Here is a 17,852-nt window from a genome sequence, read left to right on the forward strand (position 1 = left end):
CATTTCTCTCAAAAAGAAAATCTTCAGAGACACATAAGAAGCCATGAAGGATTGAAACCATTTAAGTGTGCCTTTTGCTCTAAAAGCTTTGTTTCAAAACAGTGTTTATTGCGCCATGCACTCTCTTTACACAATTCGATTTTAAATTTGTAACTCATATGTTATTCTCCAACTTGTTATTTAAAATTCTAAATTACCAAGTTTGGTTTTCGTTTTTATTTTTGCTGAATTTATCAATTTCAATGTCTTACTTAATTACTGACAATTGTATCACTCTTCAGTGATCTACGTGTAATTTTTATATGAGGTCAAAGAAAGCCACACATTTTGTTAAATATAGTTTATGATTCATAGTTTGATCTGAACTGATTTCCTTATTGTATTCAAAGAAACCAAAAAAAATATATATGCAATTAATATGTTACTTCATTATTCAGGAAAATATTAGAAGTAAAAAAAAATTGAAAGTTTTGTTTGAAAACTGAGTAATTATATTTGATTTTATGATAAATCTGATGATTCATATTATTTGTTTTATACATTTGCTCACTTTTCTAATGAAGTTTTTTTTTTTTTTCTTAAAAGCTTAGTTTTTTGTTACTTTTAGAATTGCAAAAAAAAAAAATATTCATTTTTACTTTACAATGCAACAAAAACAGGGCAAAGTGTACCTTTTTATGTTATTTTTCCTTAGATTCCTCAAAAATGTATCTGTTTAAATGTACTTAAAAATTTATAAAATTAATTTTATATTTAATTAAATGTACTTAATAATGTACTAGAAATAAATTTAATTTAATTTTATATAAAATTAATTTTATATTTAAAAATATAATTTAGAAATTAAGTAGTTTTTTTTTTTATGTACTTCTATGATGATCATGTTTTGATGTAGTTTTAATAAATAAGCATTTAGAATATTTGAAATAAATATTTTTTGAAGTTTTTAAAGTGTTGTAAAGAACTCACAATTAAATAAATTAGAGTTGTTAACTTTAAAAATTATATTGTTTCTTTCGTTAATAAAAGCCATTTTTTAAAATAAATAAATAAATAAGTTAAAATTTTGTTAAGAGTCCAGCTAAGAGATATTTCCTCTGTTTGGCTGCCTCTGTTGGTAGAAAGGTTATACCTTATAATCTTGTTTCAAAATTGAAAGGTGTGCCCAATTAAGTGTGCCACGACTTTAAAAAAGTGAATTTGACAGCGCACCAAGTCATTTTATTATATTTTTATAACCGTTATTGAACAACTGACCCAATTTTTGGGTTTACAACTATTAATGTTCAACTCCGTATCCTTGTCATTTTGAACCCAAACCAAAAGACAAGGGAACTCCTGAATCAAGTATTGGAAAAAATTTGCCTTCATGGAGGACTTTTTGATAGAACTCATGAGCATTTGCATGGAGAGGAAAGGAAAGCCATGAAAATCTCCCACAGCTAGTCTGACGGCAAGGGGACTCTTACTCATAATCCGTCTACCACTGAGGATATTATTTTTTTACAGCACTGTGGTCGGTGCAAGTTGTTGCAGAATTCAAATCAACCAGCCATCACCAGGATTCAATCCCGGTTCACCTCATTAGAAGGCGAACTCTCTATCCCCTGAGCCACCACAGTTCAACACCAAGTCATTAAAAATGAGAAGCTGATTGGTGCCCTTATGCTTGAACCCATGATCGTCCCTCTATGTTGATACTGGGAGGCTAATTAAGGAAAAGGAATTAAAAGGTCCTGTTATTGTTAGTCAAATTTCTATAGCACATTTAGGTTGCAATCTTGCTGTGACCTGGACTTGTTGTCAAAAGCAGTGCTACAGAAATGTTTATTTTTCTTCAAAAATTAAGCACATATAATGCTCTCTATTGGTGAGTATATAATATAAAATTTTCTAAATATATTTCCTTTTTGCTTTAACCCATCTACCTCTTAAATTAATCTACTTCTTAATTTTTATTATGTGTATCTGTTTGATATTTCTTTTCATGCAACTTCTTGTTTTTAAGTTACTTATTTTACTATTGTAATAAGTGTGAAATAAACTAAAATTTCTACTTCAGCTTAACAAAAATTTTATGTTATTAAGAAATTGTGTTGTGTCTCAAGTCAGATGTTAGTAGGTCAAACCAATGTTGTTTTCAGACCCTAAAAGACCTAAATCATTTGGAGTAAAAGCACAGTGGGTTGAGTTTTCTTTGAAATGTTTATGATAGGGTTTTGTCTTTTTAAAGTCAGAAACTCTATTACTCTTGTGGTCAATGTAGAAACATAGAGGTTTTGTGTAATAATTACATAAAAAATAGAAATGCTCTTTTTCCTTTCACTGAATAATATACAATTAAAGTGTTGAACTAGGATGATTCTATTTTAGCTACAATATTTGTCTTAACAATTTTTCAATGAAATAATTTGTGCCTGGTGTGTTGAATTTTAATGCCAAACTTACTAATAATATTAGTGTTATTAAATATGGAAGTAGCTGTAGTTATAAAAAGTAATAATTTAAGTGAATCATCTACCTTTTAAAAAAGTTGAATCAAGGTTGCTTTGGTTATAATTTAAATGTTTAATTGCGAGAAGAATTTACTTTTCAACCATATTTATTTCAGCTATGTGTAAACAAAAATGGCTGATTTATGATGATACTATAATTTGTCGTCTATAGTAAGAACTCCCCCAACCACAAAGTATGAGGCCGTCTGCTGCTATGGAAAAGAGAACAGTGCATTTCAGGGAGGATAGCTTCTTTTCACTCTAGGGCTAACTCAATAGACACGATTACATTTTGTTCGCCGACCCAAGCTAAAACTTGTCAGAAACAGTGACCCCACACTCCTACTTGAAATAGTTATACCTCGTTACCATAGTCACCTCCAAGGGTCCAGACGAATTGCTAGGGAAGTTCTTACTTTGAACAAACTTTAGAACTCAATTAATTTCTAAACATTTTAAGCCTCTGGAGTAAATTGTAAGTTTACATTTGAAAGAAAGTATACAACTCTTAATAAAAGTTGTACTAGAACTGTTGAGTAGTAATATTCTACTAATATTCTATTACTGTTATCGAATTATTGTACATATAATCCTATTAATCATTGTGTCTTTCATAAGATTTATTTTGGTGTTACTACCGTTAAAATAATTTTTTTTTCTTTGTGTTTGATATAATTTTTTATTATTTTCTCAAATATTCACTTGAGTAATTACTTTAGTTATTATTTGTTAATGTAATAACTTACCAATGTGGCCATAAGACAGGGAAGTCTAGTTCTTTTGTGTGTATTATAATATGTTTAATAGCTCTAAGCTATTGTGTAAATTGGTACATCAATTGTTTGGTTTATCATTTAAAAACATGTGTTGTTAAAATACCGAGTTCCAGAAAACAACACTATAGATTTTGGCAAAAGCTTAAATAATAATAAAGTGTTTTCTGAATTTCTAAAAGGTATCTATCTATTAAATAAATTAATTTTTCTAAATTTTTATGGTAGTTTTTAAAAAAACAAACTAATATTCCTAATTTCTTAAAAATTAATCTATAGAATAAAATAATATTTCTGAATATTGTTCCTAATTAAAAATGTTTCTATATTTTTCTAATAAAATTCTTTGTATTTCAGGATATTCACATTCTAATTCTATTAACCTTGGCACATTTCACATTTGCAACATATGTAACAAACAGTTTGCTACTAGGTATTACCTGAGCAGGCATCAAGTGATACATACTGGTGAGCGTCCTTACAGTTGCCTAGAATGTGACAGAAGTTTTTCTCAAAAAGAGAATCTGCAACGACACATGAGGAGCCATTCTGGAATGAAACTATTTCGGTGTAATTTTTGTACTAAGCGTTTCAGTACTAAGCAAAGCATGTTGTATCATGTGGCTTCTAAGCATAATATCTAGTATGAGAGGTATCCTTACATTCGACACTTTGTTTGTATTTGTTATATCAAATTTTACTGTCAGTTTGGTCAAAATATGTTTTGTTGCCTGGGTGAGTTTCTACTCTTTATCAAGATTTCAGTTTGTGCACAATATACCTTTATATTTTGAAAACATTTATTTGTATACATAAATAAGGAATAATTTTTTCTCAATTTTGTAAAGTTGTTAATTATACATAGCTGCCTACTCTACTGGATTTTCTAGTAGACTATAGGATATTGCCAGTCTCTTTTGGTCCATTAGTTTAATTAAGTCTCCTGATTTTTTGTACATTTTAGAAAAATTCCCTAAAATTGAGTAAGTTATTAAAAAATATGTATGCTTGAATATTTAAATAAGTTTTACTGATACATGATGAAGTGAACCTCATTTTAAATCAGTTAAAAAAATAAAAAAAAATTCTAAAATTTTCAGTTTATTTTTATTTAGAGCTCTTTTTAAATTATTTTTGTAAAAAATAATTCAACTATCTTTGATGAATTAAATGCCTATTAATATTCAAAATTATGAGTAAACATAATACATAACATTTTAAATGTGTTAAATGTCAATCATAACTGGAAAATATTGCAGTTTTTCTATTTTAATGACTATAAAAATTCCCTATGTGTAAAATATTTAGTTGTACATTATTCAACAATTATCATAAAATTTATATTATTTCTCAAAATCTACTGGATTTTTCCTATCCATGTTGGCAGCTATGATTACAGCTGTTACATTTAATATTTATCATATTATTAGTAAAGCTATTTCTTATTACTATATTAATTTGGTTTAGCTTTAACTTACAATTTCCCATTTGTATTTAAAAAGCTTTAATATAAGTTATCCTTATGCAATACCTGCGAAATAAACTTCTTTGAAGGAGAAAAAAGTATTTCCCTAATGGTGTGGTTTCTAAAAAATTTAAAAATACAACTTTTTTGAGTTTTTATTTCATGGGAATAATTCTAATGATTTCAAACTTTAGTTTTTGTCTTTTAGATTAATATTATTTAACAGAATATAACATTTCAGTTTGTGCTCAAATTTATTTTTGGACATTTTGTAAGAAATTTGTATCTGAATAGAAAAATATATATTTTCCCACATTTTATGTAATAGAATACTTTGTTTCAATTGGTGTTACTGATAAAATGTCTTATATCATGAGTAAGGCTATTTTTCATTACTATATAAATGTGTATGAATACCATTTGCACTTTTCTCATTGTATTTTTGCAAGCCTTAATAACAGTTGTCCATATGTCAAACTTTTTTTTTTTTTATTTACAGAAGAAAAAGTTTTCATTTAAATAAAATCTGTTGCATAATTTCTGAGAAATAAAAATTAAAATAATAAACTTCTCATGATTTTTTTTATTTCTCAGGTATATTGTTTCAATAAGTTTCATTCATAGGATTGTATTTTTAAAGTTTATTATTTGAAAGGAAGATTAAAAAATTTATGTATCCATGTTTGAAGCCTAATGACTACACTTTTAAAAAGAATGAGATAAATGTTTCATCATATCAAGTTTTTTTTTCACTGCTGTAGTACTAGCAGAGCAGCCAACTTTCTACAGTTTTTAGGAAAATTACTTCGAGTGATATCTAAGTTTATTTTTTAATGTATGATTCTTTGTTTTATGAATTTAGTTTAAAGTTATTTTCTACATCATTACACCAAAATTATTTAAAAGTACATATGAAACGAAATTTTGTTCCAGCTTTCTCGTGGCGAGGTTTTTAAAATGTTGGCAAAATCACCAAACATTCTGAACTATTTACTTTTTTATTGACTACGACTTCTTTTTGCAAAAGCCAAAGTAATTCGCAGCCTTGTATTAGCCTACTCAATTTTGATTGATTTAACATTTTTTATAACAATAATTTTTCTTTAAATTTAAACATAGTTTTAACACCTTTTTTAATGTGCTTTGTTAATTATTTACTCATTAAATCCATAAGAGAATATAGTATTGCAAACTTGAGACTAATTTTCTTTGTGGAAAAATATTGAAGACTGAAAAACTTTTTTTCAGTTCACAGTTAATCAAATATAAGAGAGATCTAGTTTAATTTAAATACCAGTTAGGGATCATTCAGGTATTATGATAGCACATTTTTTGGTGTTTTTAAAAACCTCTCCACATCAGCAAAATTTAGCCAACCGCTAACTCCCATCCCTGTTTATATTAGCTTTTTTCTAACTAACTTTTTCTAACAAGACTGCATCAATTTTGCAATTTTATATTTCGTTTTCAGATAAAGGGGTATTATTTTTAAAATTAAGCATTGCTTATATTTCCCTCATCCTTGTTGGCCAATTTTCCACCCTAAGGTATTCATACTGAGTTACTATACCATTTTTAAACCCTGCTATGAGCTACCTACCAAGAAAATTACCAATTTTTAAAAAAAATCTTTCAATTAGCGTATTAGCTCAGAAGAGGAATTATGAACAGCTTACCAAAGCGCTAATATGATTTACCGAAAAAGTCATAGTGAACTACTAGTTGCTTGGGACTAACAGCTTCGCGATCATTAATCTATTATCTAATACTTTTTATTACAGAATATTGCATTAGAAGAATAGAGAAATATGCAATGCAGAAATTGTAACTAGTGCTATTTCATTACTACTTCTTTTCAATAGTACCAATGTAACATTCTGCAATCGATCTAAGTAGTAGTTCTGAAGAACTGTTATTTTTGAATTTCATGTTCTGGTATTATATGAAGAAGTAATGCTATATTTGTTAATTTTTTCAATGCTTAGGTATCGTTTGTTTCAGTGACATTGAATTGTCTACTATTGGCTACATTTATGAGGGTAATGTGCTTCATGTGTGTAATATCTATAACAAGCAAGTTGGTGTCACGTTTTTACTGAGTAATAGTTCTACTATGTAGTAGATCTAATGAGTAGTAGTTCTTAGAAACTATTATTTTTGAACTTCATGTTCTGGTATTACATGAAAATCTAATGTTATATTTATTTATTCTTTTCAATGTTTAGGTATAGCTTGTTCCAGTGACATTCAACTGTCTGCTTCTGACTACACTTATGAGGATACTATGCTTCATGTGTGTAATATCTGCAACAAGCATTTTGGTGCAAAATCTTTACTCATCAGGCATTATCTCAAACATACTGGAGAACGTCCTTATAACTGTAACCATTGTTCCAAAACCTTCCGTCGAAAAGAAAATCTTGTAGTACATATGCGGAGTCATACAGGAGAACGTCCCTTTTCCTGCAACTTATGCGATAAATGTTTCTCTACTAAACGAAGTTTGACATATCACATAACATTTCACCATAATAAACTTTGATGATTGTATATACAATTTTTGCATGTGACGTCTTTGATTTCAATTTTTAGAATTTTTTCTAAAACCATTTTTTCCCCACAAACTAAAAGAAAACCAGGATAATTTCATACTCAGGAAGTTACTGTTGGTGGTAGTGTTTGAATTTATAGGCAATATTCACGGATATGGTAAACTAGATATATTTATTCCTTGTTTTATAAATAGTGACTACATATGGCATTATGGTTTATATGTATATTCAATTTGGTATTAGATTTTTAAAAATTATTATTATTGGATTATTATGTTAAACAAAGGGGAATTGATGTAATAGTGTCTTGTTTTTAAATGTCTCTGTTCCTGTTGAAGTATGTTCTTATGCTACAATGGTCTTAAGTTAAAACTAAGTGTACTACTCTTATTAAGGAACACATTTTTTTTAATATTTACTGAAAAAAATTGAATTTAGAATTGCATTTAGAACTAATAACGAACAATTATATGAATTTTGTGTTTGCTTCGTCTTAGAAATTGTAATCTCTTAACAAATAATGTAAAAAGCTTGTGTTCTTGCATGGGCGACATTGGCGGTGGTAACAGTGGATATGCATCCCTTTCAATAATTAAAATTATCTTCCCCCCTTCCCTAGGTTATTAAGTCCCCTTCAGTATTTCGAACAGAAAATTTTCATCCAGCATTCGTGATTTTAATTCATTACAGGTAAAAATAAGAAATAGATTAATTTTTTTCAAATGCTGATGAAAAAATGAAAAAAAAAGCTGAGCTGATATGGAAAAAAAAAAGAATTAATTTCGTCTCACACGTTCTCCTCAAAAATCTGACTCCTGTGACGCTTATGCTTAGTTATCGAAACGCCTTCACTCCAGTTACCATAGTTTACACCTGCAAAGTTAGTATGGTTTATGGTGAAATGTAGTTTATAGAATTTCTCCATACTTGTTCATTCATAATAATTATTTATAACAATTATTCATACTACTATTCATTTCGATACTTGTATTTACTACTTAAATATAAAAGGAGATTGCAAAATTTTAATCCTCATAATAATTTCCTCTCAGTATCCCTGTAATAAGTGTTTCATTTCAGTATATACCAAAGAAAGTACCAGTGTGTAAATAAGAAACTACCTCATACAAAAAACTTGATATGATATAGTAATTAGCCACAATTTTTTCAACTGTAACATTTTTCAATCAAATTGTTTCTTAATATTGTCCCCAGGTATAAATTTTAGGGAATTTCTCTAGATAACTGCAGAATGCATCAAAACATCTTGATGATTTCATGGTGTATTTGACCTAAAATGCTCTCCTAAATAGTTTGAAGATGTGGATTATTATTACTTTGCCCCAAGCCTTTCATTTCGAATTATTTTTCAACAAGACATTTTAGAAATAATTTTGTTCTTAATGTATTCCAAACGATATTGTTTTATGAGGGTACAAAAATTTTTATAAAAAATTTGTGTAATACCTTTGTATTAGTATTAACATTTAAGTTCAGTGCATAAATTATTTCTTAAGTTGTTAGGGTCTTTAAATTGTAAATGTGTAAAAATCTTCATTACAAAATAAAGAAGCATTTATCCAACACTTCTTTTAAAAACTTCTAAGATTGTTATAAGGGATTCAAATAAGAAAACTTAACTAATAGTTTATTTTATTTTCTGATTTTTGTTATAAGAATATTTTATGTATTTACTTTTTTAGAATAAAAACCTATAAAAAACTAAGAGATGTTTGTTCTAATTTACCTTTCCATTCTATATTCTGCAAGACAGGGAACAAATTATTTTGTAATTAAGAAAAAAAAATTGCTGCATGCAAAATATGAATACTTCAAAAATGTGGTAATTTATCAAGTCTAGTATTTTTTCAAAAAAGTGCTATTTTCTGAAGAAAAAAATTTTGTGTTCCACTGTTTAAAGAAAATATATTACTGGTTTTCAATTTTATTAAGCAATATATTAAGGTGATTGAAATGCAGATTATAGAATTTTTGCACAAATAGCATTTTTTTTTTCCTTCATGGAAGTCGTGAATAGAAGAGATTTTAAAAAATGATGTTCAAACCAAAATACAAATTGAGATTTTATTGTTAATGAACATTTTTAATCAGCTAAGTTCTGTACAAAATCAAAATTAATAACTTGCTACCATTTTATTTCAAATAATTATTATGCAATCAGTACATAAAGTAATCTATGAATTTGCAGTAAGGAATAAGACCGGACAACTATATTAATTCCTTATGGTGCTGAAGCAAGGCATCTCAAACCATGACCTCATCCATGCTTTCTTACCGCATTGTGGGCATTGTTTTATTTAATAGTGTGTGAAATTCGGTTTTTATAATTTTTTACAGTGTTTCTGAGGAGGACATTATTTCTTTCAGTGTTTTTAAATTTTTCAACCAATAAATCATTGTGTGTGATCAAAATGGACTGCAGTTGGCGTAGAGCAGAACTCTCTACATACGGCAACACTTTACATGCTTTCACCATTAGTGTGTGGAGACTCATAGGAGAAGGAAGTATGTTAGTTTCTGTCTTGATTTTCAAAGAGATAAAAAAGTTTCCAGTCTGGAAACTATGTGGAACTGTAAACTACATTGAATATTGTTCTTTAAGAAAGTGACATTGAAATTTCTAGAAAAAATCTTGACAGTTAAATACAAAATATATTAAGAAATGGGAAAATATCGTAGAACATTCCTTTACAACTAAGAAGAGAAGGAGGGTCAAGAAATGGAACCTGTCTTCTCCCCAGATGGAGTATTCGAGCGTTTCAATCACAGATTAAAACTCTGCTGTGACAACTGTGGAATCAATGCAATAGGTTCACCATTTATGTAGTATGCAAACTGACAAGATATAACCTTGACGAAGTTTGAAACCAAATATTTTTATCTGCAACTAAAATTTTGAAACTTCTATGTTAAGTGTTGATTAATACATGCTCTCAAACATGTGTATAAATGCAGCACACAGAACTGAATTTACTCAAGTCATTTTCCTGATTTAACAGCAAAAGAATAGCTATCTTAATCCCCAGATTTAAATCCAATGATTTTTCCTTCTGGTCCGTTTTGGACACGAGGATTTGTGCTTAACCTTATTTGAATTGGGGATTCCTAAATAAACTTGATGCAAGAAAAATATCAGTAGGTAAGTTGCAATCCATAGCTGAAACTTTCTTGACACATTGACAGCTCTGCATCAAAGCAAAATTTGAAATGTTTTGTCATTGTGTTATGGGTCGTAATTTTTTCCTTGTTTCATTAAAATTTTAGTGTATTTGTGTCCGAGTTATGTCTTGCCACCCTGTTGTTCAGCACTAAAAATTGTATGTTTCTTAAGATGTTTTTCAAATAGTTTTTTCAATTAGGTATTGCAGCAAGTAATTTTCATTATTTGTAAATTTATTTTTATTCTTTAATACTTTGTCTTTATATATATATTTTTTCTGTAATGTTTGAAAAGTTTCTTGATTTTTATATTTCTTTCTTTCTTTATTTTAGTGCATCTTCATTCTAGTAATGCTGCCGAGTCCAGTTTCAGTTCCTTTACTGATATTTCTGCTATTCATCAGTGCAATGTGTGTGGCAAAATATTTCCCCACCGATCGGGCCTTAAAATGCATTCTCTTACACATACTGGAGAACGTCCTTTCAAATGTAAATTATGTAACAAAAGTTTTTCTCAAAAAGGGAACCTCATGAGACATGTAATTACTCATCATCATTCGCTTGGAAAACTTCTCTACAGTACCAATTAAGTTATATCTCATAACCTGAACTTCTTTACAGCATACTAAGAGAATTTTCTTCTTTTTTTTGTGCATATTATGGAAACCTTTTTTGATCATTTCTTTTTGTATGCAACAAAGACATTTATGAAATATGCATTAACTCATTATGCAGAAATATTATATTCTCACATGTAACTTTCACTTTAAAGACTTTTCTACTATATAATTTAAGTTATTATTATATAATTGAAACTTTTTTTTTAAAAGTTCCTAAAGAGAATTTTTTATTGACATTGTTATGAGGAACATTTATTTAGAATATTTTCTTAAAAGTCCTGTTATTCTTGTTTCAAAAAATTTATAATGAAACTAAATTTATTATTTTTTTTATCTTACTGTGTGATATTTTTCTTGAATTGCTTTATGTAAGTCTGTATTTTTTATGTTTAGTGAATTTTCTTTGGCCAATGAGTAATTAGTTGTTTCAGAATGCTTTATTTATGCTAAAAATACTTTTTAGTGCATCATAATACAAGCTTTTTATTTCTTTTCTTCTCTTGCAAAAAAGCAAGCTTCATAACCCAAAAAGTTTCTTTCTTCCTATTTTTGCATAAAATATTTCTTAATTTTTGTTAGGCACTGTCATTAAACCAGAATTAATGTAGAATATTTGGTACACAGACTTCTCCATGTCATTAGCCATTTTTAGAAATGAATAGAAATTGACATGGCAAACCATTGCTGTTCACTAATTTTGCTCTGTTTACAGCAAAGCTGTTAACACAGCAATTTCTATCAAACTGTGGTAAAACCCTATTTTCTTTATAACTATTGTCAATCTGCCTTACTTCTAGTTAAGTAAGCACTACCTGAGCCTTATTCTTGTGTGAAAATTAATTTCTATATTCCATGCAATCTTCATCCTGTTATTATTTTATTAAAAATTGTATTTTGCTCATAATTTTTAGCATTGTTACAAAGGAATAAAGATCACTGCAAATATATCTTTGAGTGAAAAATATCTATTTTCGGTTTTTCTTCCCTTCTTCATATGAACTTGGTTTAAGAGGAAAAAAATGGTGTTTAACAAGTGGTAAAAATTTTGATGAAGAGATGTTTTCCAATAGTTTATCTAAACTCTTTAATATTGTTTTGTTTTTGGTATTAGTAAACTATTTTCAATCTGGCTGTGTGTAAAATTGCAGTTTAAAAAAGCACCAAAAAGAAATAATTAATATTAAATGGCTAGAAATATGTTAAAATGGCACTGCTTACTAACTTGTGGAAAAATTAATTTAAAAAATGCATATAATTTTTAAAGTTTTTGAATGTATTGTTAATCCACTACAGGGAATGGTATTTTCTAATGTAAAAAAAAAGTAGATTTTATTTCTTAATTTCATTTTCATAATATTTTTAAAAGTCATTTGTACATTGACTTTTAAAAACCATTAACCAAAACCGGAATTTATGTTGAAAAAAAGATAAGATACATGAAATAGGATATTTTCAAAACTATTGCGAGAGTTTAAAAAGAGTGAGAGTGGTAAAAATAACTTTCAAATACCATATAGCATAGCTGCCAAATCTACTGGATTTACCAGTAAACTACTGGATTTTGCCATTTTCTCCTGGTCTACTGGTAGAATAAATATTCTTCTGGTTTTGGAACATTTTGAAGATTTTAGAACATTTTCCCTATAACTGAGTAAGTTTTCAAAAAATATCCATATAGGAATAGAATATTTACACAATTTATTGCTTGCTTGGTTTTAAATAAATATTACTAGTATGTAGTAAAGCGAGCCTCACTTATAGTAATCAGTTTAAAGCTTTTCTTTTTCTATAATCTGAAAATTTCAGTTTATTTTTATTCAGAACTCCCTTTTTAAATTATAAAATCTTTTGATTGTCAGTAATGATTTATGTACTTGTCTACTACTATTTAAAATTAAAAGTAAACATTATAATAAAAAGAAAAACAATTCAAATTTATTTAATGTCAATCATAAATGGAAAATATTGCAGACCATTTATAGTAATTAGTGTAATAAATCTTTTGTATTTTGATGACAATAAAAATCTCTAAATTTCCCTATATGAAAAATTTTTAAAATATTATGGAACTGTTATCATAAAATTTATATTATTTTATAAAATCTACTGGATTTTTTCCCATGCATGTTGGCAGCTATGCCCATACAAGCCAAGTCTCCTGTTTTTTAACGAAGACTCCTGTATTTTACAACTATCTCCTGTTTATCTGTATATTCTAAAATTTCTCCGTATTTGTTGAAGAAATAAAAAAAAATTCCTGATAAAATATTCACCGATGACAAAAGTACTTCTCTTATTCCTCAACAGATGGTGCTATTGTCAGTACTGCTGTATGTTGAGTGTTAACAGTTTAAGCCGAGCCGTGATGACTCAGGGGATAGAGAATTTCGCCTTTCAGTGAGATGAACCCCGGTTCAAATTTCAGCAATGATGGGTCGATACGAATTCCGCCTCCGGCTTGCATCGATCACAATGCGGACGTGAAATTCAGTGGTAGACGGATCATGGGTTAGAGTCTCCTTGTCGTCAGGCTAACTATGGGAGGTTTTCGTTGTTTTCCTCTCCACGTAACTCAAATGCATGTTAGTTCCTTAAAAAAGTCATTCACAAAGTAAATTTCTCCCAATAATTGATCCAGGAGTTCCCTTGTCTTCTGGATTGGGTTCAAAATTACAAGACTACGAAGTTAAACATCAGTAGTCGTAAACCCAAAATTGGATTGGTTAGTAAAATCTCCGGTATTTATTTCTCCGATGTTGGCCAGTGTGTATTGTAATATTTTTTTTATTAATTTTTCATTTGAATTTAAAATATTACATATTTGTTTTACATTAGGTTAGGTTTATCCACTATATAGCATTACTGTCAAAACTGTTGGATGAAATTGCTAATTCTGTAATTATTTTTAATGCTATTAAAATTGTCATAAGGATCTTCTTCTTCTTGGGCACTACAGCCTATGACAGGCCAAGGCCATCCCAATTAGTTTTTGATCAGTAAGTAGTATAATCGATCGATATGTAGTAATCATTTCTTTAAATTTGCTTGTAATTGGAAGGTTAAGGGTTGAAGAAGGTAAGTAACAAATTTTTTTTTCATTGTTTGACTTTTTGGACATATGGCGACACTTCATTAATTATCAACATACGTCGAGTTATTAAAAGTTGTATCTAAACTATCAAGTTTTGTTTTCCCTTCTTTTAGTGAGCAAATATTCCAGTGATACTTTAGATTGTTGCTTCAATGCTGAGATGAATGCTTTTGTGTGTAATGTGTGTGGCAAATTATGTCCCAGCAATGACAGCTTTAAAATGCATTTTAATTTGCATACTGGAGAACAACCTTTCCCCTGTTGTGACTGTGGCAGGAGTTTTATCCAGAAAGGAAACCTCATAAGGCATCTAGCAAGTCATGAGAAAGCAAAGGTCTCTTCTAAGTAAGTTTCACTTGAAAATTAAATTTATTTTAGAGAAACTTGTATAAAAATGATTTAATTTGTACAGTTTCCTTTTTTAACGGACCATTTTTTAATCGCTAAAATTTAAGGAATGTCATAAAGAAAGCCACACCTGACTTTGCTATCTTTATGACATAGTTATCCATGCATTTTCTATCTTATCGTCGTGGTGATCTGTTGTTGTTCTGAGAAGGATACAATATTTGTGCTCCCGTTCCAACATTTTTAGGGAAGAAGCAACCAGTAATGCTCATCACCTTGACAATGAAATAGAAAACATGGTTTCTGCATGTGGTGACTACTACGTCAAATGAAAGCCTTTCCTAAAATTTTAATTCCTCAAGTTGTGTTTAAAAGATGCTCTGTGGAAGAGGAGGTGACATTGTGTCACAGTTTATTTTTTTGAGTTTTCAGCAGTGGTGTAATGGGGCCAAAAAACACCAGGTGCGACATTTCATCACCTTTTTGTAAGGGGGAATGTAGTTTCTGAACTTTAATGAAATTACGTATTAATTTTCACTTGATAATCTTTACTTTCTTTTGAGAAAAGAAATAGAGAGATTTTATTTTAATCTGCTCATGATAATAGCAAATTGAAGAATTACTTTTCTAAATTTGAAAACAATTGTCTAGACATGTAGTTAAATGTGAAATTAGACAAACTCTACTTTCTATTACCTTGTAGCTGTTTCTACTCTAGAAATAGTGGTTGGTAAAGAGTTACTTAGTTTGGAAAAATTTCTTTAATGAAGTTCAAGTTTTATTAATAAATAATTTATTCATCTGTAAACTCCTATGTATTGTAAACTGATTTTTGAGATAATTAAAATAAATATGCAAATAAAAATATTTGGAATTGGTTTTTAGGTGAATGGAGGGAAAATTATTGATGCAATAATAAAACAATAAGAAAAAACCTTAAGTTAAAATTTTTTTTGATAACTTCAAATGATTCGATAATTGTTGATCAAAAATTCCCCCCTTCCTCCAAGCAGTAATTTGTGTTCCAATTTAAAAAAAAGAAAGAAATATAATAAAAAAAGCCTTTCGCATTACAACACTGGTGTTCGATTTTAAGAATTTATTATTAGATTTTTTACACAAAATTAAATAGATTTTTACTTGCAGAATATACATTAAAAATTGTAAATATAATTTACAGAAGAAAAGGTTATAATCGAAACTTAAACAAGTGTTCTGCTTTAAGCGTTTGTAAGTGTCTAAAAAGCTTTGTAAAAGCTCTTATTTCCTGCATGTTTTTAAGACCCTTAAAAGGGTCTCATTATATAAAAATGTTTCTAAACCTATAATTTGTGGTGCAACAGTTGATGACTGCAATTTTTTGTATTCCTTATTTAAGTTATCAGTCTGCTCTGCTTGCATACTCTTCTTTTATTATTCCTAAATACCTGTTATATTTGTGATATATTCTTTTATTCTTTTTTGTTTTTCAGTGATCACAGAGATTATCTAACATGTACTGGTGAAAGAACTTACATCTGTAAAGAATGTGGTAAAAGTTTTTCTAGAATATCAAATCTCAAAACGCACGTAAGAAGCCATACAGGAGAATGACGATATGCTTGTAATATCTGTTTAAAAAGCTTCTCAACTAAACAACGCTTATTGACTCACAAAGTTTCACTGCACCAATTATGCGAAGAATAATTGGCATTCACTTTATAGGAAATAACTTTAATGGTTTTGTAAAATATTTTTCTTTAGTTCAGTACAATATGGTATTTAAATTGCACTATATTTGATTTAATCCTGATTGCAAAAGTTTATTCTCTGTATAAAGTGCTTTATACTCTATATAAAGAGTGTTGTACTCTGTATAAAGAGTGTTATACTCTGTGTAAAGTGCTCTAGTCACAGAGGTGCCCACTAATCTATATTATGATTATCCATGATTATTATGATTTTTTAGTCAAGATTATGTTCTTGAAAAGTAGTTTTCTTTAGTTCAGTATAATATGGTATTTAAATTGCACTACATTTGATTTAATCCTGATTGCAAAAGTTTATTCTCTGTATAAAGAGTAAAAATTCTACCAAAACCTTATAAATTTGTGGTTTGTAGCCAGTATCGAAAAAAAATTAACACTCGAGTACTAGTTTTTTTACTTAATTGTAAATTCATGAATATAAGGTATGTATTTACATAGAATTAAGCAGTAACAACTGCTTGAAATTGTACTAATTTGAATTTGTTAACGTTATATGTATTGTATTTCCGATTACTGATAGCTAGTTTGAAAAGTTGTCACCTCTCTTAAATGGACATTGTCATGTAATTGTAATACATTATAATTATTAATGTTATTCAAATATTACTTTTAATATCAAGGTGTTTATCTTAATGCAAAAGTGCTCTGTAAAATGTAAGTGAAATAATGTTGTTAATATTATTTTTAATAACGAAATAAAACTAAATTCATAAAATTTCATTGTTCTTTTGTTAAGAGTCAAATACTTTAATTTTTCACTTAAAGTTTTATCTCTTCACCATTTAATTCTAACATTTAATAACGCAACGGAAGGTTCCGTAACCAATCCCAGTCATTTCAGAAATTTCTTTCCCGGAATTTTTAGCGCCAGTAATTTAATCCTTCTAAACTCTGAAGCTTCTTTCTTATCTATTTTTCCAAGATAGGTTTCAAAATACTGGGACAAAAATTAATAAACACTGATTTAATTTGTTTAATATGTAAGTATTTATTTATAATTATTATTTTTGTTAAAAAATTGCTTGTTTTGTGTAATGACTCTTTTTTTTATTCTTCCAGGGTGTGTTAATAACTGATAATTATGTTTAAAAGTTTTTAAATCAAGCTTTATTTTAATCATTTTATATTCTCTCTTCTTTTTGTTCACACTGTAACTAAGTGTTGTGCATAATATTTTTGATTTGTTATCTGCTATATGTGATATGACAGAAATATGCTTAGAATATAGCTTGTCCAAATCTACATTTTAAACTGACAATTCTTACACATGTGATAAAATGAAAATATGATGTAAATGTAACATCTGATAACATGTTATATTTGATATAACATCTGATACAATGTTACAACTGATATAGATTTTATAAAACTATTAAAAACTTGTTTTTGTTCTTGTTTCAATGTTTTTTTTTTCATATTCTTTGGGATAAGTTTTGGAATTAACAGGGTGCACTAGGAAAACCTGGAAAATACAGAGAACTTTAAAATCTCCTAAAATAATGGATAATGCAAGGAATTTTGATTTATTTCTTTACCAAGTGGGAAAATACAGAGAATTTTATTTCTTATTTTTGTATTTT

General features: G+C 28.3%; 2 protein-coding genes across 2 annotated transcripts; both read left to right on the forward strand.

Moving 5' to 3' along the window:
• Positions 1-813: 813 nt before the first annotated feature.
• On the forward strand, positions 814-12,047 carry LOC107452481 (uncharacterized). The gene is made up of 2 exons (XM_087161847.1): positions 814-1,870; positions 3,626-12,047. Exons 1-2 carry the CDS (start codon positions 1,858-1,860, stop codon positions 3,910-3,912), a joined length of 300 nt encoding a protein of 99 aa, XP_087017973.1. The 5' UTR covers positions 814-1,857; the 3' UTR covers positions 3,913-12,047.
• A 1,794-nt stretch (positions 12,048-13,841) lies between these two features.
• On the forward strand, positions 13,842-17,668 carry LOC139424838 (uncharacterized). The gene is made up of 2 exons (XM_087161845.1): positions 13,842-14,521; positions 15,997-17,668. The coding sequence occupies exons 1-2, from the start codon at positions 14,337-14,339 to the stop codon at positions 16,115-16,117; spliced, it is 306 nt and encodes a 101-aa protein (XP_087017971.1). The 5' UTR covers positions 13,842-14,336; the 3' UTR covers positions 16,118-17,668.
• Positions 17,669-17,852: the final 184 nt, after the last annotated feature.

The sequence above is a fragment of the Parasteatoda tepidariorum genome, chromosome 4 (assembly GCF_982258835.1).
Source record: "Parasteatoda tepidariorum strain Cologne lab strain chromosome 4, Ptep-v5.0, whole genome shotgun sequence".
NCBI lineage: Eukaryota > Metazoa > Arthropoda > Arachnida > Araneae > Theridiidae > Parasteatoda > Parasteatoda tepidariorum.

Bases quoted from the DNA above. Each gene is read 5' to 3' on its own strand.
- LOC139424838 (XM_087161845.1), top strand. From the start codon at position 14,337: ATGAATGCTTTTGTGTGTAATGTGTGTGGCAAATTATGTCCCAGCAAT. The intron at 14,522-15,996 runs GTAAGTTTCACT...TTTGTTTTTCAG, and splicing joins AAAGCAAAGGTCTCTTCTAA to TGATCACAGAGATTATCTAA.